The sequence below is a fragment of the Heterocephalus glaber genome, unplaced genomic scaffold (assembly GCF_053883595.1).
Source record: "Heterocephalus glaber isolate CG9 unplaced genomic scaffold, H.glaber_assembly_v1.0 deba00001442, whole genome shotgun sequence".
Lineage (NCBI taxonomy): Eukaryota > Metazoa > Chordata > Mammalia > Rodentia > Bathyergidae > Heterocephalus > Heterocephalus glaber.
In genome coordinates, this window is record NW_028258296.1 from 45,509,676 (window position 1) to 45,535,177 (window position 25,502).

Genomic DNA, 25,502 nt, shown 5'->3' on the forward strand with positions numbered 1-25,502 from the left:
AAGTATTGCCCCATTGTACATAAGAAAAAACTGTGACTGGAAATATTATCTTGGCTTCAAATTTCACAATTCTATTTGGTGGCATATGTGAGAGATAAATTCAAGTTTGACCTCAAAGATCTGTGTAGTAAATTTTCATCTTGTTTTAACCTTCCAAATACATACAAAAGCATTTATAATTGTATTAATTTTATTTAAACTTGATTAAAGTAATAGTGTAAATTTAAGAATAATCCTGGAGATCAAGGCAAGAAGAAACAAAAGGAAAAAGAACAGGTTATGAGACATATACTATATAAATAGTGGGTGTTTTCAACAGTGACATTTACTCTATTATAGAAGTAGTTCACCAGGATTATTTATCCTGGACAAACCAATTCTCAAGGCCATGTGATTCTTGAGTACCTTGACACTATAAAGAAAGTACTATTGATTGCCCAAGCAACCCTTGCACTGGAAAAGCAAAAAAAATAACAAACTGACATTCTGCTTTATATGACAATTTTATGCTGTTTTAAAATGAGTCTCTCTATAGGATCTTATTGCCCCTGAGAGAAAATTTTAAAAGTTTCTATCTGGATCTCTAAAATTAAGGAACAGATCTTAAGCACTGATGCCTCCCTTAAAAAGTAATATTCTATTTTTTAAAAAAAATCAATGCTCTGATTTCACTTCCTCAATGTGTAGTTGTTAGCAATGTTTTATTTCTACTGTAAGACTGACATCTTTTGGAGGATAGTAACTATTTAGTCATAGCCCCATCTTCCACAACATGCAGAATAGAAAATACCATAAATGTTTCTGCAATAACAGAAATAATAAAACATAAGCATGTTCCTCCTCATTTTCAAGTGTAGAGGTTTATAGACCAAATTTAGTATGTATATGAATCTTAGAACATTTAAGAAACTGGCTGATCAAACCACTGTAGTGCTTAATTCAGTATTAAGTATGGCTCGCTGAATTGGAAGTAAATGTGAATGTTCAACGTGAGCCTATAGGTACCTCAACTCAGAAACTAAGAGAGCAGAGAGTTTGGGGAAACATTAGAGGTGAGCCATAGCTCAAACCCACAGTGATGCTGGTGATTCTTACCCTGACAATGTGTGCTCTGAGTGTCTGGTACCATCTTGCAGAGCAAGCTCACTTACTATCTTCTTTCTACTTTTTAGGGCAAGAATACTACGGCATGGGCATGAGTAGCTTGAAATTGCTGAAGTATGTACTATTTTTCTTCAACTTGCTCTTTTGGGTAAGTGTTTTTCTTTTGAGCATGGTTGAGCTAACATTCTCCCTAGTAAGCTCACCTTCTCTCTTCTCTAAAGAGTCCAGCATGAAATGCAACTTATGCATATTTCAGTCATGTCCTGCACAGCAACCCTAAGAAGAGTAATAATTTCCCCCCTCTTCCCATCCTACCATAATATAAACTTACAAAACTGAAAGGTATCAATACTTTTATTAATGGAGATATTGTTTTTCTCTTGGGGCTTTAGACTGCTGCTCACAGATGACAGCAATATACGAGAAACAGATGAAAATTTAGGTATTTAGTATGTTTTTCCCCCTGGACCCCTGGAAGAATAGCTCTTGGAAAGTGAAGTCGCCTTTTTGGGAAGGTTTCACTGTATCAAATTCAGCAATTGAATTTTATATATAGGATGGATTGGGCCTCATGTGTCTGTAAGGAAGGTTCTTATAAATTTGGCTTCTCTGGTTTTTTGCCCAGCAAGATGAACTTCCTTAAGCATGTCATCTCCTCTACAAGGTTATAGTTTCCAAAGGGAAACAAATTCCATGTGTGAATAGTTGAGGGACAAGGAGTAGGATATCTGAAGCAAAGAGTTAGCTTGTGTGTGGTGGAAGTATTGCGTGGCTCATAGGGGTTACCTTTCCTTGGTATCTGCAAATGGGTAGGATGAGATCTGAGTGGGACTCTATATGAAAACTGCAGGGATTGCATTTTTTCTAGGACTGTGAGGAAACTGGGAAAAGACATTGTTAATGAGAGTCTTGACTGAATCTATAGAAGGTGATTCTGATCTCAAGAACGTGAAAATGTGAATGAGGAGATACTCAAAAACCACACTTTTTCTGAGCATGTTATTGGATTCTTCTTTCAGTTCTGTGGCTGCTGCATTTTGGGCTTTGGGATCTACCTCCTGATCCACAACAGCTTTGGAGTGCTCTTCCATAAACTCCCCTTTCTCACACTGGGCAATGTTCTTATCATTGTGGGCTCCATTATCATGGTGGTTGCCTTCCTGGGCTGCATGGGATCTATCAAGGAGAATAAGTGCCTGCTTATGTCGGTAAGTCCTTACAGTATGTGGTGTTCTAAACCAGGGGAGGGGGAGATGATTCCTCAAGCCCCAGAAAATATGTTTCTTGGTAGATCACCTATAGGCACAGGGAAAGCATGGGTTTGGCACCTCAGAATCACCAAGTCTATCCTGACCAGTAGTATTTTGTTTCTGACTAGATGGGAGAGGGCATTACTGTCCTCCTTGGCATCTATTTTCCATTGTTAATAATGACTCTTGCTGTTATAATTCCCTTCACAGCATTTAGTTTTTTCTCCATGTCTGGTTGAAGTTAAGTGTCATCCATCTGCTTAAATTCTCATTTTGGAACATACTTTGGGATCTGACTTAGAGTCACTAAGTGACGGAAAAATAATCACTAGACCTTTCTAAGCATGGAGACCCTCCTCAAACAACAGAGGCATTCTTTAACTTATATCCACCCATGAAATTCTATAATAAGAGTGACCCTACTTAGGTGATGACTAAAGCTGCAGCCATTGAGGTCAAATATGAGAGATGCTAGAGCTTCTTAGTTATTCCGTCATGTAACCATCTAGAAGAGCACCTTCAGACTTAGGTTTTGCCTGCAAGCATTGTAAAAGAAGAGTGCCACATATCTCTAGTATTCTCAAGCCAGAGCTTGGGAGGACTGTGCCTCTCTATAGTTATGGTTCCCAACCACCTTGGATTTTTCTTAAATCATTTGGATAATCTTTTTTTCCCTTGCAGATCAATAATTAAAATAGAGCCAAGTGAAAGAATAATAATAAAGAAAACCAGTCCCAATTGTCAGATATTTTTTGAACTGATGGCAAAAGATAGGTGATAGCAGACATGGAGTAGAGTATGCGGAATCAAAATTGGGGTTGCAGTAAAAATGGGGAAAGAAGAAATAAATGAATAAAGTTGTTTCTGAGTAAATGGCATGAAGGGAATAAGCATCTAAAGTCAGAGACAAAAATGACCTGGGACTATGATTAGGGCCTGTCTTAGTCACTTTCTCATTACTAGGACAAAATAATACCCACAAATTACAGAAAGAGAGGTTTATTTGGCTCACAGTTTTAGGCATATCAGTCTATCACTGGCAGGCTGAAACTCAGAAACAGAATGGCGGAAAGACCTGCTGTGGAGGAAATATGCTCATGTTAGGGGTCAGGAAGCAGAGAGGGGAGGGATGAGCTGGAGAGGGAGATACAGCTTTCCAGGTCATGCCTGCCCATGACTCACTTCCAGGTGGCCTCACTTCCTAACAGTAAGTCAAATACAGCCATGATCCAATCACCTTCCAAAAGTGCTGCCTCTAAGTGCATGAGAGTTTTAGGAGAAATTCCAGATCTAAATAACAGCAGGGCCCTTCTTTTTCCCCAATCTGTATAGGGCACCTCTCAACTTTCACCACCATCCATCCTCCTCCCTGAGGTAGCCTGGATCCAGTAGAAAGGGCTAATCACCAAACTGTAGAGATATATAGTTTAGTTTGGTGCCTTTTGCTCAAATATTTCAATATGTTGATGCAAAAAAATGCTTCATTTATTCAACAGATGACGTTGAAATATGTATTATGTGCCTGCGATTCTGATGGGCATAATGGACAGCAGAGAACAAAGTTAGAAGACCACTGATCTGCCCTTTAGAATGTAGTTACAGGAAAAGAACACATATTTCTCAAAGAACAAGAGAAGGCATACAAAGCCCTGAGGAGGTGGAAACAGGAACACCCTGTCTGTGTCCAGGCAGAGGAGGTGGGTCAGACACTGAGGTCAGTATCATGATATCTCTTCTTTTCCCAGTTCTTTGTCCTGCTGCTGATTATTCTCCTTACTGAGGTGACGTTGGCCATTCTGCTTTTTGTGCATGAACGGAAGGTAAGTTATAAAGAACACAACTCATTGTCTTACTGCTGAACGTGCAGAGGGTGTAGTACAGAATACATGCTATAATAGAGATGAGAATCAAGTGGAAGGATGGTGAAAAGAGAGATTAATTATAATTAAGGGAAAAAAAATGTCATAAAAGAGATTGTATTTGAGTGTGTCTTGAAGGGTGAGTAGAAACAACAGTACGAGTTTATCTTCTAATTACTTTCCTTTGTGTATTTGGTCATGAAGAATGTCTCAGTGCTCAAAGATAGTCCTTGTGCTTATCACTCCTTTTCCTCCTTTGTAAAACCACAGTCCTGGAGGGACAAGAGTCTATTGTATACTTTCTCCTTGAAGGCCTTGTCACCTTCAGCTCTTCTTCCCTTTTATATAATTCACTCTCCTCTCAAACCATAGTTCTTAGAAAAGTATTTGGAAGGGAGGGACAATTGGTCTCATTAGCCTATGTATTCCTTGAACTCACTTGCTTTTTACAACATCTTCTCTGTTGGAATGTGCCCTGCCCAGCTGCATAGCTATGTGGAGGAGGGCCTGAGTGAGAGCATCCGACGTTACTACTCAGACAACAGCACTAAGGCAGCGTGGGACTCCATCCAGTCATTTGTGAGTACAGATGAAATTCTCCTCAGATCAGCCTGAACTTCATTTTCAAGCCTTAGTCCCTGGGAACTAGTACTCCTTTCTTGGAAGTTTCAGTCTACTGTCTGTGGCCCTCAGGTCCAGAATATTTCCTTGGTGATAAAAACAGAAGAGATAGTAGTCAGATTGGTGCAAAGTTCTCTACAGTCTCTTGTTCATCCTTTACCAACTCAAATAAGATCATTGTTTAAGCCCTAATAAAATGTGAAGAAAACCTAAATATATCATATTGAGTTAGTTTACCTATTTTCCAAAAGTTAACTAAAACCAGCAATTGTATAATACAAGACATCTCTGTGGAATTCCCATCACCAAAATTAAGCTTGTTACCTGGCCCTCCAGTACCCCATTCCTCACATCCACTCCCCATCCACAAAAATAAACATTAACTCAGTGTGTTGGGGGATAAGGGAGGGCTAGGGAGTTTATGCAAGTGTAATCTATGTCTCAAACAATACCACAAGGAACACATGCTGGGCTTAGTGTGGAGTAGAAGAAATAACTTAGGAATTAGAGCATCAAGTCCAGAATCGAATGGCTTCAGGAAAGTCACTTAACTTCTCTAAATCCCCAATTAATTTTTTAAAATTCAGTTTAGAAGTCTTTTCATTTGTAATTCTTAAATATATTCTAAAATAAAGACAATGTTAGTATTTGAATCTCTGGGTCTATATCGCCAGCTTGAACAGTTGACCTTTTGCCAGTGTCATCTCATCTAATCCCCTCCACATTTTTTGCTAGAATATTTTAAAGCAAATATTCCACATGAAGTTGTTTTATCCATTAAATATCACCAATACAGTCTATAAACAAATTGTCCTAAATTTCCCCAAATTATTTAAACTGATTTGTTCAAATCAAAATCTAAACAAGACCCATACATTATAGCTGAATATTATGTTTCTCTAGTTTTCTTTTAATCTGAGATTGTATTTTTCTTTGTTTATGCTACATGTTTGTGGAAAGAAATTATGTGATTTGTCCTATAAATTTATCCACTTTCTACATCTGGCTAGTTGCTTCCTTGAGGTATTTTGGTGCAAGGGATTCTTTGTTTCCCACAAACCTTGGGAATGAAGTTTGATGAGGTTCTGTTTTATGGGAAGACTACTATACTTGATACTTCCTGTTGAATCACATAAGCAGGCACATAGTGTGTTCTGTTTTCTACGATCTTAAGACTTTGGTGAATTTAGATGTGGTCAGCTTGATCCTGCTATTATAAAGTTCCCTGGATATAATTTGTGATCATAAAATGTGAATAAATTAAACCTGGCCTTTACTTCACAGAGATCTTTTGTGAATAAAATGGTATCACAGATTTGAAAGGACTTTGTTCTAAGGAATCTATGATCATAGAAAAATCCTGACTTTGCACTATAAGTCAGATCTGAATAGCTATCCTTTCTCCTAAAGTCTAGTCTTCTTTCTGTTTCTCATTTTTCAATCTAACCATCGTGTCTTTGGGAGTTTGGCTTTTAGCTGCACTGTTGTGGTGTAAATAGCACAAAAGACTGGACCAGTGGCCAACCAGCATCTTGCCCCTCAGAACAAGGAGTTAAGGTAATTGTTTGCAAAGTTATTGATATTCATTTCTTTATTTAAACTTTTAATTACCTTGGAGACTGCAGTCATAAAGTTCCTAGACCTCCTATATAAACTTAGGAAACTTTCAATGAGAGAGGAGGGCATCAACTCCAGGTAACTAGAAGAAAATTTAGGAAAAAGCTTATTTAGGTAGAAATACTCCGAATCTTGATACAGGAAACTATTGTAATAAACAGGTACAGTTTGTGAAAAGGGGACAGAGATTGTGTCTAGTTATTTCTTGAAAAAGAAATAGTTCTTCTCATGGCTCAAAGTAAAATATATAGGGTTGAGTTAGGAAATTTTGTTCTGCTATTTATTTCTCTACTCCTTCTTTGGAGATGGCAAGTCCAAAGCCCTTAGTGATTAAGACCCTTAGCGAAATGAAGCATAAGTGGAGTGAGGGGTTGGGAGATAGTCATTTGAACTGCTGAAAAAACCTGCCCATCTCCAGCCAAAAAAGTCATCTTCCAATCAGACCAAATCTCTAAGATCTTATCCTCACCATGTGTTCCTCACTCCTGAGGTGATCTGGGCATCTCCAGAATTTTTTTGGTCTGTGGAGGAAAATGGGCACACACCAACCAACAGTGTCTCTGGCAGTTAGTAGGGTTAATAGACTTACTGGTTACTGACATGCAAATTAATCCTAGGATTGCATAGCCTATATTATGTTTTTAAATATAAGATGAGCATTGATGTTCAAAGAACACAACAACATCTATTGTTGACCTACCACTTGGGAGCTAGTTTAACTCGAGTAAAGATCTAGAACTTCTGCATTAAGTGCCATTGTACTGGCAATACCACCAGAAATTTCTTCCATTTAATATTCTCTATTTTATGCTTGTTTCTTTATCTATCCAAAGAAAATAAAAATATAATACATGACTTAAATTTCTTTGTATTATATAAGACAAAATACAAATTACCTTCTCAAATAATTCTCCTCATAGAGTTGAATTATAGAGTAGTATCATTTGTACCTCTAATTTTTCCTAGGGTTGCTATACCCAAACACAAGAGTGGTTTCAGTCCAATTTCCTGTATATTGGAATCATTACCATCTGTATATGTGTGATCGAGGTAAGAGCTTAACCCTAGGACTACAGTGAAAATGAAATGAGTTAAGTCATGTAAAGTTTTAGAACAGTACCAGGAACATAATATGTGTATAATAAATATTATCTGTTTATCAGTATATAAATTCTTCAGTCAAGTAGCAAATAGTGTTATTACCAATGTGACTTAAGGTATACAGAAAATAAATTATAAGAACATCCATTTAGCCAACTTCACCCTCAGAGGAGATAAGAGTGATTCACAGTCAAAGGCTACCCAGGCAAAACCCCACTTTGATCCTTTACTCAGCTTATCTGGAAAAGAATGTGACTGATGAAACAATACACATGAAAATTTTGACCTTGTATTCTAAGAAAGAATTGATTATGGAAGCTGTAGTCATTTCTTTGTTTTAGTGCTGAGTTTGATAAATGAAGGGTGAATTGAGAGTAGTTTGTGTTCTTTTTTGTTGTTGTGTGATATTTCTAATATTTTTCCACCCAAGTATTGGGTATATCACAGATTATCTAAGGCTTAATCAAGAAGTTGAGAGAAAAATGATGTTTTTCTGCTTGGAAACCAAGGAGGCTAGGGCATGAGAGAAACTCACTGCACAGTGTTCAGGAAGCAAAAGTTGCCTCTATCACCAACAGGGCTTCTGTGACTTTTTAAGAAAAAAAGTTGTCCCAACATTTTATACTTCATTATGTTGCCATCATCTTTCCCACATCATTACGCACTGCTATCCTTTAGCTGAAAGACAGAGCTGAAAGTGATGGTAAGAAGGATTATCCCCATATGTTAGATGCTTTCTTTTTTTATGAAGTAAATTCTTAGAGTTGTGGGAGAAATGGGTTATTTTATGAAAGCCTCACACTTTCTCTTCTTTGTTTTAGGTCCTTGGGATGTCCTTTGCATTGACCCTGAACTGCCAGATTGATAAAACCAGCCAGGCCATAGGGCTGTGACCTGTAATCGCTCTGTGTTGGAGAGACTTGTTTCTTCTCTGGAAATCTAGAACCACTCATAGCATGAAGCCCCAAATGATCTCCTGCTGGACTGACATCTTTTGTCCTCATCTCTTCCCTGTTTGGGTCCCTGTCTTATACTGCCAGACAAGAGGGTGTTGGCCAGGCACTTCCTTTCTCAGACAGTGAGACCATCATTTACCTAGTGATGGCAGCAGCCATGTCCCTTAAAGTAGTGAAACATACCTGAGTTATTTTTAGATACAAGAGGCCAAGAAAACCTGTGGCACTAGTGGCTGAAGGTCAAGGAGTGGGTATTTGAATGTTTGAATATTCCTGTTGTTAAATCAGTCTCCAGCCTCTAACTCATGCTCAGCCTACTCTACAATGTCATTCAAGAGATATGCTGAATGTAGTACGAGAGCCAGACTCACTGGATCTTGGTCACAATCCTCTCCTTTGACTAGGAGCCTTATGGGCAAGGTTTCCTTTCAAAGTGCTTTACAGATTTATTTTAAGTCTTTCTAAAAAAAAAACTATCCAGTGATTTATATCTTGACTTTAAGAGATAGGCAGTCTCTTAGCCTTTGAGTTACACAGACACTGAAGAACTGCACAGCACCTGTAATCTCTGGTGGGTTGGCTGATAGTCACATTCAGAAGGGTTCTGGTGTTATTTCTCTATCATATAAAGTTTTGTTAATGTATTATTTTAACTCTTCAAGAAATAAAATAGCTTATGATGTCAATTGCAACTTTCTCATTCTGACACTTCAAACACTCCTTGCATGACTCAACCTGATTACCCAGGCAACAAGCCAAGTGGAGTAGTAACAAATTAGTGTATTAATAACAAATTAATCCAAAATTTAGTGGCTAGGAACAACAAAACTTATCTCACAGTTTGAGAGGGTCAGGAATCTGGGGACAGCTTAGCTGGATGATTCTGGTTTGTGGTATCTTATATAACTGCAATTGAGTGGTCAGTCATGGCTGTAGTCATCTCAATTCTCAGCTGGAAGGTTATACACTATCAAGATCTCACATGGTTGTTGGCTGGTTTAAATCTTTGCCACACATGTATTTCCAGAGGGCTGTCTTATGACATAACGTGACATTCTTCGTGTTGCTCCATAGTGAGACCTCCAAGAGAGAGAAATCAGACATGGCACCCAACACAGAAAACACAGTCCTTTTTATAACCTAACTTGGGAGTGTCATCATATTAGTTCTGCTGTACCAAATTCCTTGAAGTGAGTCAAAAAGTTCAGTACATACTCAAGGGTGTGAATGCCATGGGGTGGAAATTATTGGTGTTAATCTAAAATGTTGAGAACTATGCTATGTTTGTTGGATCAAGAAAAGAAGTTAAAAGAATTGTCTGTAGATGACTATATTTGTAAAGCAAAATTAGAACATATCTAATACACAGGCCAAAGCAGAGAACTTAGAAAAAGGAACAGAGAAGAATTGATGTCTGTTCTTGAAGTTTTGTTTATGATCCCTTATTTCCATTTAGGGAAAACTGGTCATTTCAATAGTAGCTTATAGGGAATCCAACATCTTCCACATTTTCCTAGGCACAAAAGATATAAAGGAGACATTTTCTTGAGTTTTACAAGTATTAAACTTATCTCATACATACAAAATGAAACTTAGCATTGTGTCTTCCAAACATGCTCTCCATATCAGTGAATGATAAAAGCCACTCACTTAGTTTTCTTAACCATAACCTGAGCTGTGTTCTTAAATCTTGTCTGTCCTTCACTCCCAACAACTAGTCAGGCATGAGGTTCTATCACCTACCAAATATTATCAAAATCATCCATTCTCTTCTTATTATTTCTTACTCATATCCCTTTAATAGTCCACGACTGTCAATCTGTTTTCTGAGTATTTACCATTGACCCCATCTATGCTGCTCTCCATATAGCCAAAAACATATTTGTAAAATTTAAATATAATTACATTTTTATACTTGGTACCCTTTAATGACTATCCTTAGGATAAAGTTCACATTCTTTATCTGCCCAGCCTTACATGATAAGTCCCATTCTTAGCTCACCAGCCTCACCTCTCTATTCTTACTCTTGCATTCTATGCCTTTGCTTTGTTAATTTTTATTTAGTTGTAGTAGGCTTTATTTATATTGATCAACTTTTCCCATTTGCTACTCTCATTGTCTGGACAATCTTCACCTTTCCATAAGAAAGATTTCTCTAATCTCATAAAGTTTGATATTGATTGAGGCACCGTATTTTATTTATACATTAATGTATCATCTAATATTTACGAGACATCATACTAAGAGATTTACAAACATTTTCCCATTTAAATTTTAACAAAATCTCTCTTGTATGTACCTATGTAATAGTCATAGAAAGTTCACTGCTCTTTTCACACTTATAAATATTCTCTTAAAAATCTTATCATATTTTAGCTGCTCCATTTACTTGTCTTTAGCAACTATCAGCCTGATCAATTTATAAAGAGAGAGTAAAGCTACACATTAAGTATAAATAAAAACTGAGCCAGATTAAAACAGTAGTAAGAGTTGTCAAGACAGAAAGGAGTGTTTTCAAAGTGGGAAAAGGGAGTTTGTTGCTTCATTAAGAGTAAGAGTGAGAGAAAGCAGAAGAAAAAGAAAAAGAGAAGTTTGATTCTTGGGATTATGCCTTTCCAAAAAATAATTATAATAATCATCAAATTGATTAGAAAAGGGAAGTGTTTTTTTAAATCTTTATTCCAAGTGATTTCAAGGGGTTAGCAGAAAGGAAAGATGAGGAAATTTTAATCAAAGTGCATGGTTTTATTTTATTTGTTTTTTTCAAAGTGCACGGTTTTAATGTTGCAGAATAAATAAGTCCTGGAGATCTATTGTACAGAATAGTGACTATAACTAATAGTACTGCATTATATTACTTTAAAATTTGCTAACATGGTAGATCTGTTAGGTGTCCTTATCACTAATAAGTGGACTAATAAATAAGCCATGGGAGAAAGTTTGGAAACAATGGATTTTTTTATGGTATATATATTGTAGTGATGGTTTCATATGTATATAGGTACCACCAAACTTATTCGGTTGCATACATTAAATATGTACAACTTTTCCCATGTACATCATACCTCAATGATAAATAGCTTAAGAAAACAAAATCTCCCAAAGTATTATGAAACAAAAGTAACAACAAACAATATAAATAGACCCAGAAAACTTCAGATATTAAGCATACTTGACCCAAAATACAAAATAGCCATATTTTTCTAAAATTAAATTAAAAACTGCTTTAAAACATGCAGACAAAAATACTGAGCATTTTTAAAACAAAAAATAAAATAATTGAAATCTTAAAAACTCATGTGAACATATTCAACAGCAAATATGAAGCAACTAAAAGAGATTAATAAGCAGGAAAATTTACATAAGGAAATGAATCAGACTTTAGTTGCAGCAGGTTGAATTGTGCCTCCCAAAAGATATGTACAGATCTAAACCTGGTAACTGTACTCATGAATGACTTCATTTGGAAATAGGTTCTTTATGGATATTACTAAGTTCAGGATCTTGAGTGAGATCATCCGACATTAAGGTTGAGTCCTAAATCAACTGTCTGGTGTCCTTATAAGAGAAAGGGGAGAGAAATTTTAAAAACAGATACAGAAGAGAAGACTCAAGGGGAAAGGAGACTGGAGTGATATGACTACCTGCCAAAGAATACCAAGGATGCCTTACAACAACCAGAAACCAGGAGAATGGCACGGAATGGATTCTACCTCAGAGAATTCAGAAGGAACCAACCTTGAAGATACCTTGATTTTGGTCTTGTGGCCTCCAGAACTTATAAATAATTGATTTATGTTGTTTGAAGCCACAAATTTACTGGTAATTTGTTCCAGTCTCTTTAGAAAGCCAATATAAATAGAAACAGTTGAGAAGATGAAGGTAAGGTGAAGAAATGATGATAAGAGTTAGTAAGCCTACCACAAGTATAACTGCACATCCAAAGAGAGGAGTTACAAAACATAGTAGATAAAATTCTTGAAGCCATAATATCTGAGAATACTCTAGAATGATAAAATATACAGTCCATGAACAGTGAATTACCTTTATGGTGGAAAAGACAATCACACTTAGACACAACCTGGGAACCCAGATAAATTTTTTTTAATATTTAAAAGCACTCATAGCCACATGACAGAAAGCACTAGCAACAGCATAGTATGTTCCATGCCCTGGCTGTGAATACAGTACCTAACAACTCCTCTTAATTTTGGCCAGCTTTTAATTTTGTTTCCCCTCAACACAGAGCTGCAGAGGAGCCTACCAACTGACTGACCTAATTGTGGATGAGGCCAATGTCCTTGAAGAGAAGTGAAAAATCTGAAGCCTTCCACTTTTCATTTTAGAAAGTTGCAAAAATAAGAGATCTACGCAGGAGAAGCAGCACCCTTCCCCCACACAAGCAAGTCCCCACTCATTGCCCAGGAACTCCTGACATAAGGGTAGGGCCCTTATGTCACCAACTCCAAGCTAGCCCTAATTTTGCTCCCCATGGCACAGGGAGCAGAGGTGAGAAATAACGAACTGATCTAACCCTGGAGGAGGACAATGCCAAGGAGAGAAAAGAGCAACCAGATCCTTCGACTGTGGACATTAAGTCCAACAACTTACATGACCTGTCACCCACATCCAGCAGAGACCAGAGGAGTGATTGCATTCCCCATCTATGAACAAGAGCAAAAATATGCCTTGGCTTAGATGCTAACAACATTCTGGGGGGAATGGACAAAGGGCCTCTGGTACAGGGAAAGCACCTCAAAAACAAGAATCAAGATACATCAGGGAAAGATACATATTCCCTATGATGAATGTGACCATTATGAAAATCTAAATTGTACCAATAAAATTTAAAAAGATATTTAAAAAGTTACAAAAAATAGACCCTAAAACTAGGAATAGAAAATTGTGACTGGCTGGATCCCAAGACTGCAGATCTTGGAAAGAAACCACTCATTCCATAACACAAGAATTTTGTTTTGATCCAATCTTTTTAAAATTTTTCTGTTTTGTATTACTTTTGTCTTTGCTTCATTGGGTTTGGGGGGGATTTGAGGTTTTTTTCTCATTTTCCTCTTTCTTTTAGTTTCATCTCCTTTTTCCCTTTTAACTGATTTTTCTCTTACTTTTATTTGGTGTTTTTTTTGTTCTGCATTTATCTTTTTTCTTCTTTTTTGGCTCATTCTTCATGAGACTGTTCTCTATCACTTTTAATTTCTTTTTACTCCTCAATACAGGCCTCATATCACTTCTCTCTCTTCCTTCTTATATTGTATTGACTCATTTTAAAAATTTTGTCTTTACATTCACCATATCCTCATTCACTCTACTTTTACTAGTATAATTATAGATCTCTTTTCTATGATTAAGGCTGATACTTAGTTGGACCTTAGGGGTTGTTAATTCATTTATATTTGATGCTTAATCAATGCTGATTTTATAACTATAGCTAAGCTGATATACCTTGTTATTGATTAGCTTTGTTGGCATACTACATGCCAGAATTATTCAAAATGATAGAGAGAAGACAACAAAACAGATCACTAAGGTATTTGGCAAGCTCACAGAAGATATTGGGTGAAATAAAAAGACTGGTGACTCAATAAGATTTTGGGTGAAATAAAGATTGGTGACTCTGTAGGAGACATTAATAAAAAGATAGAAGACCTAAACAAAACAATGCAAAACACACATAACCAGCACAGAAAAGAATTAGAATCCAGAAAAAGACAATAGAAATTCAAGAGATTAAAATTTCTAGCATGATGTAAAGTATGATCAGCAATCCCACTACTGGGTATATGTCCAGAGGCAATGACTCAGTATACCAAAGAGATATCTGCACTCTCATTGCTATTGCAGCACTATTCACAATAGCTGAGAATTGGAAACAACAAAGGTATCCATCAACTGATAAATAAAGAAAATATTGTACATGTACACATAGGAATACTATTCAACTATAAAAAATGAAATTGGAATTGCATCTTGACAGTTTAGAGAGCCCACTCACAGGTCACTTGGAGAAACTCACCCAGGTTAGTAGGTATGTGGCTGGACAGGGTGCTAGCAATACCTCCTTCAGGATACAACCAGAACATAATAGTAAACAGGAGAAATATAGAAATATGAGAAGTTAGACTAAGAAGAAATTCTCCCACCCTTCCTTGGCAACTTCTCACACTGTAGGTAAGCCTAGGCAATTTTGTAAAATGCTCCAAATCCTCCACCAACTTAAGGGACAGCTGAGCCCAGTGGCCAACTCATTGGGATGCAGAGGCCCAGAGACTGAGATATTCATGCAAATTAGGGCCTCCCTGATCCTGGATGCTTGGGATGCTGTTTCTCCAGAGAGAAATGGGACTGTGGTGGGTCTAAAAGTCATGATTGCTGACCCAGATGACCCAAGCTTAGGCTTTTGACTCCACAGTACAGGGCACAAAGGCAACTATGAACCAAAGAGACATACATGGGACTAAGTCATGGATAAAATTGGTGAGCACTGGAGATGATGAGAGATGATCCAAAAGGTCCTGGCTCAGGCTTTTGTCTCAATGAGCACCAGGCATAATGGGAAAAATAACCCTGAGAGAAATCTAAACACAGTAGTATGTGGGTGCATGAGCATTAGGGCTGGAGGGATAATAATGGATTGGCACTAGTTAGGACTGTCCCTTTCCTAATTGCAGCTGAAATTTCAGGCTGGAGGGAAACCAGGAGAACTGCACCATAAGTTCAACCCAGTGGCAAGAGAGAAAGAAGGGGCAGAGGCTGTTGTAGAGGTTCAGAGAGGTGCATGGCCTGAGAACCCAAGGCTGAGACCCATAGGCCCTGCTGGGGAAGACAGTGGCAGGGTTGTGGCATGGGATCCCATAACAGAGATACTTGAGAGAGCAGCATGGAACTCACTGTAGAGATGGAGGCAGGAATGTGGTCATCAGGTTGAGGCTGAGGTTCACTGGAGGGAGCAGCATAAAATCCACTGTGGAGGCTGTGTCATGGCTAAAAGACTACACAGAAAGGCTCCAACTCCACTCCATAAATGTTGAGATCTCTAAAAGCTCATTAATATGGTAATCTGAAGACTATATATAACAATTTTTTCCTTCCTCTTTTTCTCTCTGCTTCTATAAGAGGGAAGTTTAAAACTATGAGTGCCTACAGAAGAAAAACAGAGCAATCACAAATAAAAATGATGCTTCCCAAGATGCTAGGAAAACAAGAATAAATCAAACCCTAACTCAGTACAAGGAAAAAAATAGTTCTGCTCAGAATGGAAATTAATGACATTGAGACTAAGAAAAAAATATAAAGGATCATGAATCAGAATTGGTTCTTTGAAAAAAGAAAACAACAACAAGATACATGATCCTGTAGTCAAAGTTACCAAAAGAAAAAGAAAGAACATCCAAATTAATAAAACTAGAAATAAAAAAGATGAAATTAAAACAAATACTACTGGAATCCAGAGGATTATTAGAAAGCATTTTGAAAGTTTATATTCCAATAAAATGCAGAATTTGAAGAAATGGATAAATTCCTAGACACATATGACCTATTTAACTGAGAAGATATAAAAAAGAAACCAATAAAAATCAATGAGATTGAGGCAGTGATTAAAACTCAAACAAGAAAGGACCTGTATTTTGTAGATTTACTTAATTCTACCAAATCTTTAGAGAATAACTAAAACCAGTGCTTCTCAAAACTTTCCAAATAATAGAAAATAAAGGAATAGAACTAAATTAATTCTATGAAGCCAACTTTACCCTAATATAAAAACCATATAAGGACTCACCAAACAAGAAAAATACAAACCAATGTTCTGGATGAACACAGATGCAAAAATTATTTAGAGGATTCACAAAGAGAATTCAAAAACACATTAAAAACATCATGCACCATGATTAAGTTGTTCTGATCCCAGGGATACAAGAATAGTTTAACATATGTAAGTTAAAAAATATAATACACCACATAAAAGGAATCAAGTATAAAAATGACATGGTAATCTCAATAGATGGAGAGAAATCCTGCAACAAAATCCAATCTCCTTTCATGATTAAAAAAAAAAGCCTGATAAAAATAGGTATAAAAGAATGCTGCAGAGAGAAGCTGAGCCAGTCCTAGCACCCAGAAGGAAGCTCCCCCACCACCATTCCATGCTCCTAGGGCAGAGAAGTGGAGCCAGTCCCAGCATCTGGAAGGAAGCTCCCCCACCGCTGATCCACTCTCCTAGGGAAGAGAAGGTAAGCTGCAAGGGTGCCAGAAGCACACCCCCCCGCCCCCCCCCCCGCCGTGGAAATGAGAAGACACGTAAACAAGCCTCAAACACAGACTTCCAGATCACCTACAGCAACCTCAAAGGGAAACGAGATGGAACAATCTGATACTCAACCACCTGGACTCCCTGAACTGGCAACAGAAGAGGATCTGGGAAAAATGAAATCAGAAATAATTTTTCAGATAATAGCAAAGATTGTGCTCATAGTGCAAGACATTATTAATAAATCTATAGAGGACACAGATAAAAAAATAGAGGAGCTGAGGAACATGATGGAATCCCAACATAGGAAACAAATGGAATCCATAAAACAGATGCAAACAGATTTCCAGGGGATTAAAAAGGCCACTGAAAGTGTACACAGCAGAACGCACCAGTGTGAGGACAAAATTTCAGATATAGAAGATAAGACTGCAATTAGTGACCAGGAAAAGAAAAATTGCTTTAAAATTGTAAGGGAACACAAGAAATCAATCCAGCAGCTGCTAGACGATGCAAAGAAGAATAACATAAGACTGATTGGAGTCAATGAAGAAACAGGAGAGAGTGCAGATAACATAAAAAACTTCACAGAAGTGATGGCAGAAAACTTCCCAAGCAGGGGAAAAGAACTTGACATACAGATAAGTGAGCCATATAGGACTCCAACTAGCCTGGATCAAAAAACTATCTACACATAGGCATATAATAGTTAGGATTCCACAAACTCAACAAAAGAACAAAATTCTACAAGCAGTGAGAGAAAAGAAACAAATCACATACAAAGGAAAGCCCATCAGAATCACAGCAGACTTCTCAATGCAAACCCTCAAGGCAAGAAGAGCTTGGAGTGATGTATTTCAAGCTCTAAAGGAAAACAACCTCTAACTCAGATTGATGTACCCTGCAAAACTATCTTTTAAAGTTGATGGGGAAATAAGATACTTTCATGATAAAGAGCACCTCAGGAACTTCATGTACACCAAACCAGCACTACAAAAAATTTTAGACAATATCTTAGGAAAAGACAATGAGGATCACAACCCCAGGAAGCTCAGCAGAATGAATTCATTGGATGTGACAAATTAAACGCAAATGGGGAGAATCCAACAAAAAGTAAAAGTCATGACAAGGCTTTTAAAGCTTTTAACGTCATCTCCCTAATGATTGTTTAATTAAATCTTGTTATTGCACTGATTAGTATTTTTCTGATTCTAGAGTTGCACACCTTTCCTTGTGCTGTACTGGCTATTTATCATCTTCTTATGTCTATTTTTTAATTGAGTTGTCTATTAATGAGCTGTAAGAGTTCTTTATATATTCTGGGCATAGGTTATAGGCATTGTAAATATGGTCTGTTTAAGGACTACTTTTCATTTTAATGATGTTATTTGAAGTTCTAAATTTTGATGGAACTCATTTATCAATTTTTTTCTTTTTCACATCATGTTTTATGTATCCTAGGTAGTTGTTGCCTACCCTAAATTCATAAACATTTCCCTTATAATTTCTTCTTAAAGTTTTATACTTTTAGGCTTTCATATTTAGGTTTATAGATCCCTTCAAGTTATTTTTATGTATGGAAATAAAGGGTTGGGGTTAATTTTTTATATACATATACCAGGTATTCTAGTGCCATTTGCTGAAAACACTATCTTTTCCTCAGTTCTTGAATTGAGTTTATATTCTATAAAATGCTAATGTTAAATAATCTTTCAAAACTCAATGGACCATATATGTGTGGTTCTACTTCTAGATTCTCTGTTTTATTCCAGTGATCTATATGTCTTTCCTTACACCAACACTGCCTTGATTACTGTAGCTTTACAGGAAGTCTTAAAATTAGGTACTAAACATCTTCCAACAATTTTTGGTGTTTTTTTTTTTAACTTTTCTAGGTCCTTTGTACTCCTACATAACTTTTAAATTTCAATATCCAATTCTTCATTTATAGCAAGTACACACAGACCTGAAATTTTATATATACCTTGTGTTTTCTAATCCTGATAAATTCAAATACAAGTTCTAGGGGTTCCTAGAGATTGCTTAGTATTTTCTCTGTAGATGATCATTTCATCTACATATAAAGATTTTGCTTCTACCTTGCCAATCCTATCTTAATTGTGTCATTTTATTGCCAGACTATTTTGGTTGGGCCTAGGTTTCAAAGTTTAATGGACAGATGAAGAGTAAGCATATCTGCCCTTGTTCCCCACCTTAAGGAGAAAGTATTGTATCTTCTCCATTCATATAAGGCATTTTTGCTGGAAGTATGGAGTACATGTCTTTGATCTGTTGAGAAGGTTCTGTTCTACTTCTAGTCTCCTGATAGCTTTTACCATGAACAGCTATGGATTTAGTCCAATACTTTTTCTCCAATTAGTGGCAGGATCATATGGATTTTTCATTTCCTTTGTTAAAATGATGACTTTTGGGGGTGGATCTTCCAATGCTGAAGCAACACTGCCATCCCTATAACAAAACCACTTTCTACATCCTGTCAGATCTGACTTCTAATAGTTTGTTTTGCTAAACAAACTTCTTTCTATGTTCATACTTTTTTCTTCTATTATCTTTATCCAGTTTTAGGATTAGCACAATGTTGATTTCCTAAAATGAGGGGAGACGTGTTCCTTCTTTTTTCTGCTTTAAATGTTTGATATAATTTATCAGTTAAAATGTATACAAGCCTGTTGTTTTCATATAGGTAGGTTTTCAAGCTAGGAATATACTTTCTTTAATAGGTGCTATTCAAATTTTATATTTCCTCCAGAGTTAGTTTCATTAATTTGTCTTCCAAGGCACTTCTTAGAAGTTGTCAAATTTATTTCAAAACAGATTTTTGAAATATGCTTTCTACATCCTTTCAAATTCTGTAAAATCTGTGGTAATATCTCCTAGGTCTTGATATTGTAATTTTAAAAATGTATAATTGATATCGTGTAATAGGAAGTAAAGGTCTAAAAGAGCAGGGGAAGTGGGAGAGGTAGGGGAAAGGAAAGAAGGGAAAAATATAGAAAAGGAAAATAATGGAAACAAAATCTTTGCAAATAGGGAAGGGTGGAGGGGGTGAAGGGGGGGCAGGGGAAGGGGAAAAAAATAAGAACCAAGATACTCATGTAATGGTACAGGATCCCAATGATGGATGAAAATGTATTTTATACCTAAAATGTACCAGTAAACTCAATGAGGGGAAAAAAAGAATGCTGCCTCAAACTAATAAAAGCCATATTTAACAAACCCACTGCAACATGAGATGGGATGAGGAAAAACTGAAAGAATTTCCCCAAATACCAAGAACAGGACAAGAATGTATACTCACACCACTTCTCTTCAGTATAATACCCTACTTGAAACTCTAACCAGAGAATTTAGGCAAGAAAAAGAATTAGAAGTGGTAAGAACAGGAAAAGCTTTTCTTTGTAAAGAAGACCCAAAAACTTCATTGGAAGACTTAGATCTGATAAACAAACTCAGCAAAATGGTAGGATAAAAAAATTAATACACCAAACTCAATACTGTTCCTGTACACTAAGCATGAATCCACCAAGAAAAATCAGAAAATCAATTCCATTCTTAATACTTTCAAAAAAATTAAATACCTGGAAATCAATCTAATCAAGGAGGTAAAAGATCACTACAATAAAAATTATAAAACATTGAAAAGGAAATTAAAGAAGACATTAGAAAACGGAGAAATCTCCCTTATTCAGGATCAGAAGAACAATTTTTTAAAATCCCATATTACCAAAAGTGATCTACAGATTCAATACTAAAATATCAACATCATATATCACAGACCTAGAAAAAAATTCTTAAATTTATCTAGAATCAGAAAAGGCTCAGAAAACTAAGGGAATACTGAGCAAAAGGAGCAACACCAGAGGTATCACAATACCAAATATCAGGCTGCACAACAAAACCATAGTAAAAACAAAACAAAAAAAACCATGAGACTGGAATAAAAACAGACATTTAGATCAAAGTTCTAGAACAAATGATATAGAAGGAAACTCACACACAACCACCTGATTTTTGACAAGGGGACCAAAAACATACATGGGAGAAAAGACAACCTCTTTAACAAATAGTGCTGGGAAAAGTGGATATCTACATGCAGAAGACTGAAACTAGATCCTAGTCTCTCGCCTTGGACTAAAAGCAAATAATAATGGATTAAAGAACTAGAAACTGAAATTTCTAGAAGACAATGAAGAAAAAGGGCATAGGTGCAGGCAATGGCTTCCTGAATACAATTTCAAAAGCACAAAAATTAGTACAAATAATCAACAAAATAGGATCACATTAAACAAAAATCTTCCTCTCTTGTATGAGCTTTGGGCTTGACTTGCTCTTCTTTTTCTGGAAGCTTGAAGTTCAACATTAGGTTGTTTATTTGAGCCCACTCTGTTTTCTTGATATGGGAATTGACTGCTATAAATTTCCCTTGTAGAACTGCTTTCACTGCATCCCATAAGTTCTGGTATGTTGTACTGTCATTTTTGTTTAATTGTAGAAATTGTCTGATTTCTTCTTTAATTTCATCTGTGACCCATTGGTTGTTCAGGAGGGTAGTGTTTAATTTCCAAGTGTTTATGAAGTTCTTGTGGTACCTTTTGCTACTGATTTCCAATTTCATTGCACTGTGGTCTGATAATATGCATGGGATTATTTCAATTCCTTTGTATTTACTTAAGCATGTTCTATGAGCTAGTATATGATCTATTTTGGAGAAAGTCACATGTGCAGCTGAGAAGAATGTGTATTCTTATGTTGTGGGGTGGGACACTCTTAGACATCTACTAACCATTTGTTCAAAAGTTTAGTTCAATTCCAATATTTCATTGTTGATTTTTTGTCTAGTTGATCTATCTATTTGAGGCAGTGGGGTACTGAGGTCCCTCATTACAATCGTATTAGTGCTTATATGATTTTTTGTGTCTGTTAATATTTGTTTTGTATAATTGGGTGCACTGAAATTTGGTGCATATATATATTTATGATTGTTATATCTTTCTCTTGGATTGTTCCCTTTACCAAGATGTAGTAACCTTCTTTGTCTCTCTTGATTACTATTGGCTTGAAATGTACTTTGGGTGCAAATAGAATAGCTATCCCTGCTTTTTTCTGGGTTCCTGTCACATGGAATATTATTTTCTATCCCTTGACTTTCTGTCTATGAATTTGTTTTTCAATTAAACGTATTTCTTGTATAGAGCATATTGTTGGATCTTGCTTCTTAATCCACTCTGCCAGTCTGTCTATTTTGATTGGTGAATTGAGACCATTAACATTGATGGTTATAACTGATATATATTGTGTTATCTCTGTCATGTTATTTTCTGCTGTTGCCTTCCTGTTTTTCCTTTTCTGTTTAATTTCTTGCCTTGCCTGGTGGATTCATTCTGTTGGGATTCATGGAATTGTAGTCCTCATTATCTGTTTCTATAATGTCCTTCAGAACCTTTTGGAGTGTTGGTTTGGTGGTCATGAGTTTCTTCAGGTGTTCTTTGTCATGGAAGTATATTTTTCCATCAATTTTGAAGGAAATATTGCAGGGTATAACAATCTGGGTTGGAAGTTGTTTTCCTTTAGGGCTTGAAATACTTCACTCCAAGTTCTCCTTGCCTTAAGAGATTGTGTTGAGAAGTCTGCTGTGATTTTGATGGGATTTCCTTTATAAGTGATTTTTTTCTTTTCACTAACAGTTTTCAATATTATGTTCTTTTGTTGAATTTCTTGAATCTTGACTATTATATGCCTTGGGGAAGATATTTTTTTTTGATCATGGCTAGTTGGAGTCCTATATGCCTCACTTATCTGTATTTCAAATTCTTTTTCCCTGTTTGGGAAGTTTTCTGCCATTACTTCTGCTAACAGGTTTTTTATGTCATTTGTGTTATCTCCTGCTTTTTCATTGGCTCCAATCAATCTCATCTTATTCTTCTTTGCATCATTACCAGCTGCTGGATTGATTACTTACAGTCCCTTGCTATTTTCAAGAAATCTCACCCCTGCCATGATTCTACCACTCCTAGGGCAGAGGAGGTGAGCCAGTCCCAGTGCCCAGGAGGAGGCATCTGCTGCCATCCCATCACTCCTAGGGCAGAGGAGATGAGCCAATCCCAGTGCCAAGAAGGAGGCTCCCCACTGCCACTGCACCACTCCTAGGGCAGAGGAGGTGAGCCTCGCAGGGGCCAGCAGCAACCATTCCCCCCAGAAAAGGAGAAGACACATAAACAAGCCTCAAACACAGACTTCCAGATCACCTACAGCAACCTCAAAGGGAAACGAGATGGAACAATCTGATACTCAACCACCTGGACTCCCTGAACTGGCAACAGAAGAGGATCTGGGAAAAATGAAATCAGAAATAATTTTTCAGATAATAGCAAAGATTGTGCTCATAGTGCAAGACATTATTAATAAATCTATAGAGGACACAGATAAAAAAATAGAGGAGCTGAGGAACATGATGGAATCCCAACATAGGAAACAAATGGAATCCATAAAACAGATGCAAACAGATTTCCAGGGGATTAAAAAGGCTACTGAAAGTGTACACAGCAGAACGCACCAGTGTGAGGACAAAATTTCAGATATAGAAGATAAGACTGCAATTAGTGACCAGGAAAAGAAAAATTGCTTTAAAATTGTAAGGGAACACAAGAAATCAATCCAGCAGCTGCTAGACGATGCAAAGAAGAATAACATAAGACTGATTGGAGTCAATGAAGAAACAGGAGAGAGTGCAGATAACATAAAAAACTTCACAGAAGTGATGGCAGAAAACTTCCCAAGCAGGGGAAAAGAACTTGACATACAGATAAGTGAGCCATATAGGACTCCAACTAGCCTGGATCAAAAAACTATCTACACATAGGCATATAATAGTTAGGATTCCACAAACTCAACAAAAGAACAAAATTCTACAAGCAGTGAGAGAAAAGAAACAAATCACATACAAAGGAAAGCCCATCAGAATCACAGCAGACTTCTCAATGCAAACCCTCAAGGCAAGAAGAGCTTGGAGTGACGTATTTCAAGCTCTAAAGGAAAACAACCTCTAACTCAGATTGATGTACCCTGCAAAACTATCTTTCAAAGTTGATGGGGAAATAAGATACTTTCATGATAAAGAGCACCTCAGGAACTTCATGAATACCAAACCAGCACTACAAAAAATTTTAGACAATATCTTAGGAAAAGACAATGAGGATCACAACCCCAGGAAACTCAGCAGAATGAATTCATTGGGTGTGACAAATTAAACGCAAATGGAGAGAATCCAACAAAAAGTAAAAGTCATGACAAGGCTTTTAAAGCTTTTAACGTCATCTTCCTAATGATTGTATAATTCAATCTTGTTATTGTACTGATTAGCATTTTTCTGATTCTAGAGTTGCACACCTTTCCTTGTGCTGTACTGGCTATTTATCATCTTCTTATGTCTACTTTTTAATTGGGTTGTCTATTAATGAACTGTAAGAGTTCTTTACATATTCTGGTCATAGGTTATAGGCATTGTAAATATGGTCTTAAGGACTACTTTTCATTTTAATGATGTCATTTAAAGTTCTAAATTTTAATGAAATCTCATTTATTTTTTTCTTTTATACATCATGTTTTTTGTATCCTAGGAAGTTCTTGCCTACCCCAAATTCATAAACGTTTTCTCTTATAATTTCTTCTTAAAGTTTTATAGTTTTACTCTTTCATACTTATGTTCATAGATCCCTTCAAGTTATTTTTATGTATGGAAATAAACGGTTGAGGTTAATTTTTTATATACACATACCAGGTGTTCTAGTGCCATTTGCCAAAAACACTATCTTTCCCTTGGCTCTTGAATTGAGTTTTATTCTACAAAATGTTAAATAATCTTTCAAAACTCAGTGGACCATATATGTGTGTTTCTATTTCTAGATTCTCTGTTTTATTCCAATGATCTATACGTCTTTCCTTACACCAACACTGCCTTCATTACTGTAGCTTTACAGGAAGTCTTAAAATTAGGTACTAAATGTCTTCCAACACTGTTTTTTTTCTTTTTACTTTTCTAGATCCTTTGTACTCCTACATAACTTTTAAATTTCAATATCCAATTCTTCATTTATAGCAAGTATACATAGACCTGAATTTTTATATATATCTTGTGTTTTCTAATACTGATAAATTCAGACACAAGTTCTAGGGGCTCCTAGAGATTCCTTAGTATTTTCTCTATAAATGATCATCTACATATAAAGATTTTGCTTCTACCTTGCCAATCCTATCCTAATTGTGTCATTTTATTGCCAGACTATTTTGGTTTAGGCCTATGTTTCAAAGTTTAATGGGCAGATGAAGAGTAGGCATATCTGGCCTTGTTCCCCACGTTAGGGAGAAAGCACTGTATCTTCTCCATTCATATAAGGCATTTTTGCTGGAAGTATGGAGTACATGTCTTTGATCTGTTGAGAACGTTCTGTTCTACTTCTAGGCTCTTGATAGCTTTTACCATGAACAGCTGTAGAATTTAGTCCAATACTTTTTCTCCAACTACTGACAGGATCATATGGATTTTTCCTTTTCTTTGTTAAAATGATGACTTTTGGGGGTGGTTCTTCCAGTACTGAACCAACACTGCCACTCCTATAATAAAACCACTTTCTACATACTGCCAGATCTGACTTCTAACAGTTTGTTTTGTTAAACAAATTTCTATCTATGTTCATACTTTTTTCTTCTAAT

At 36.4% G+C, this 25,502-nt stretch overlaps 1 protein-coding gene across 1 annotated transcript in view; it reads left to right on the forward strand.

The window, feature by feature from the left end:
• Window positions 1–9,194, forward strand: part of Cd53 (CD53 molecule) — a 30,714-nt gene extending 21,520 nt beyond the window's left edge. The window contains exons 2-8 of the mRNA XM_004853695.3: window positions 1,173–1,252; window positions 2,124–2,312; window positions 4,100–4,174; window positions 4,697–4,792; window positions 6,311–6,391; window positions 7,418–7,501; window positions 8,374–9,194. Coding sequence (XP_004853752.1) covers window positions 1,190–1,252; window positions 2,124–2,312; window positions 4,100–4,174; window positions 4,697–4,792; window positions 6,311–6,391; window positions 7,418–7,501; window positions 8,374–8,445 — 660 coding nt within the window. The 5' untranslated portion in view covers window positions 1,173–1,189 and the 3' untranslated portion in view covers window positions 8,446–9,194. The remainder of the gene's footprint in view (window positions 1–1,172; window positions 1,253–2,123; window positions 2,313–4,099; window positions 4,175–4,696; window positions 4,793–6,310; window positions 6,392–7,417; window positions 7,502–8,373) is intronic.
• The last annotated feature ends 16,308 nt before the right edge of the window (window positions 9,195–25,502 follow it).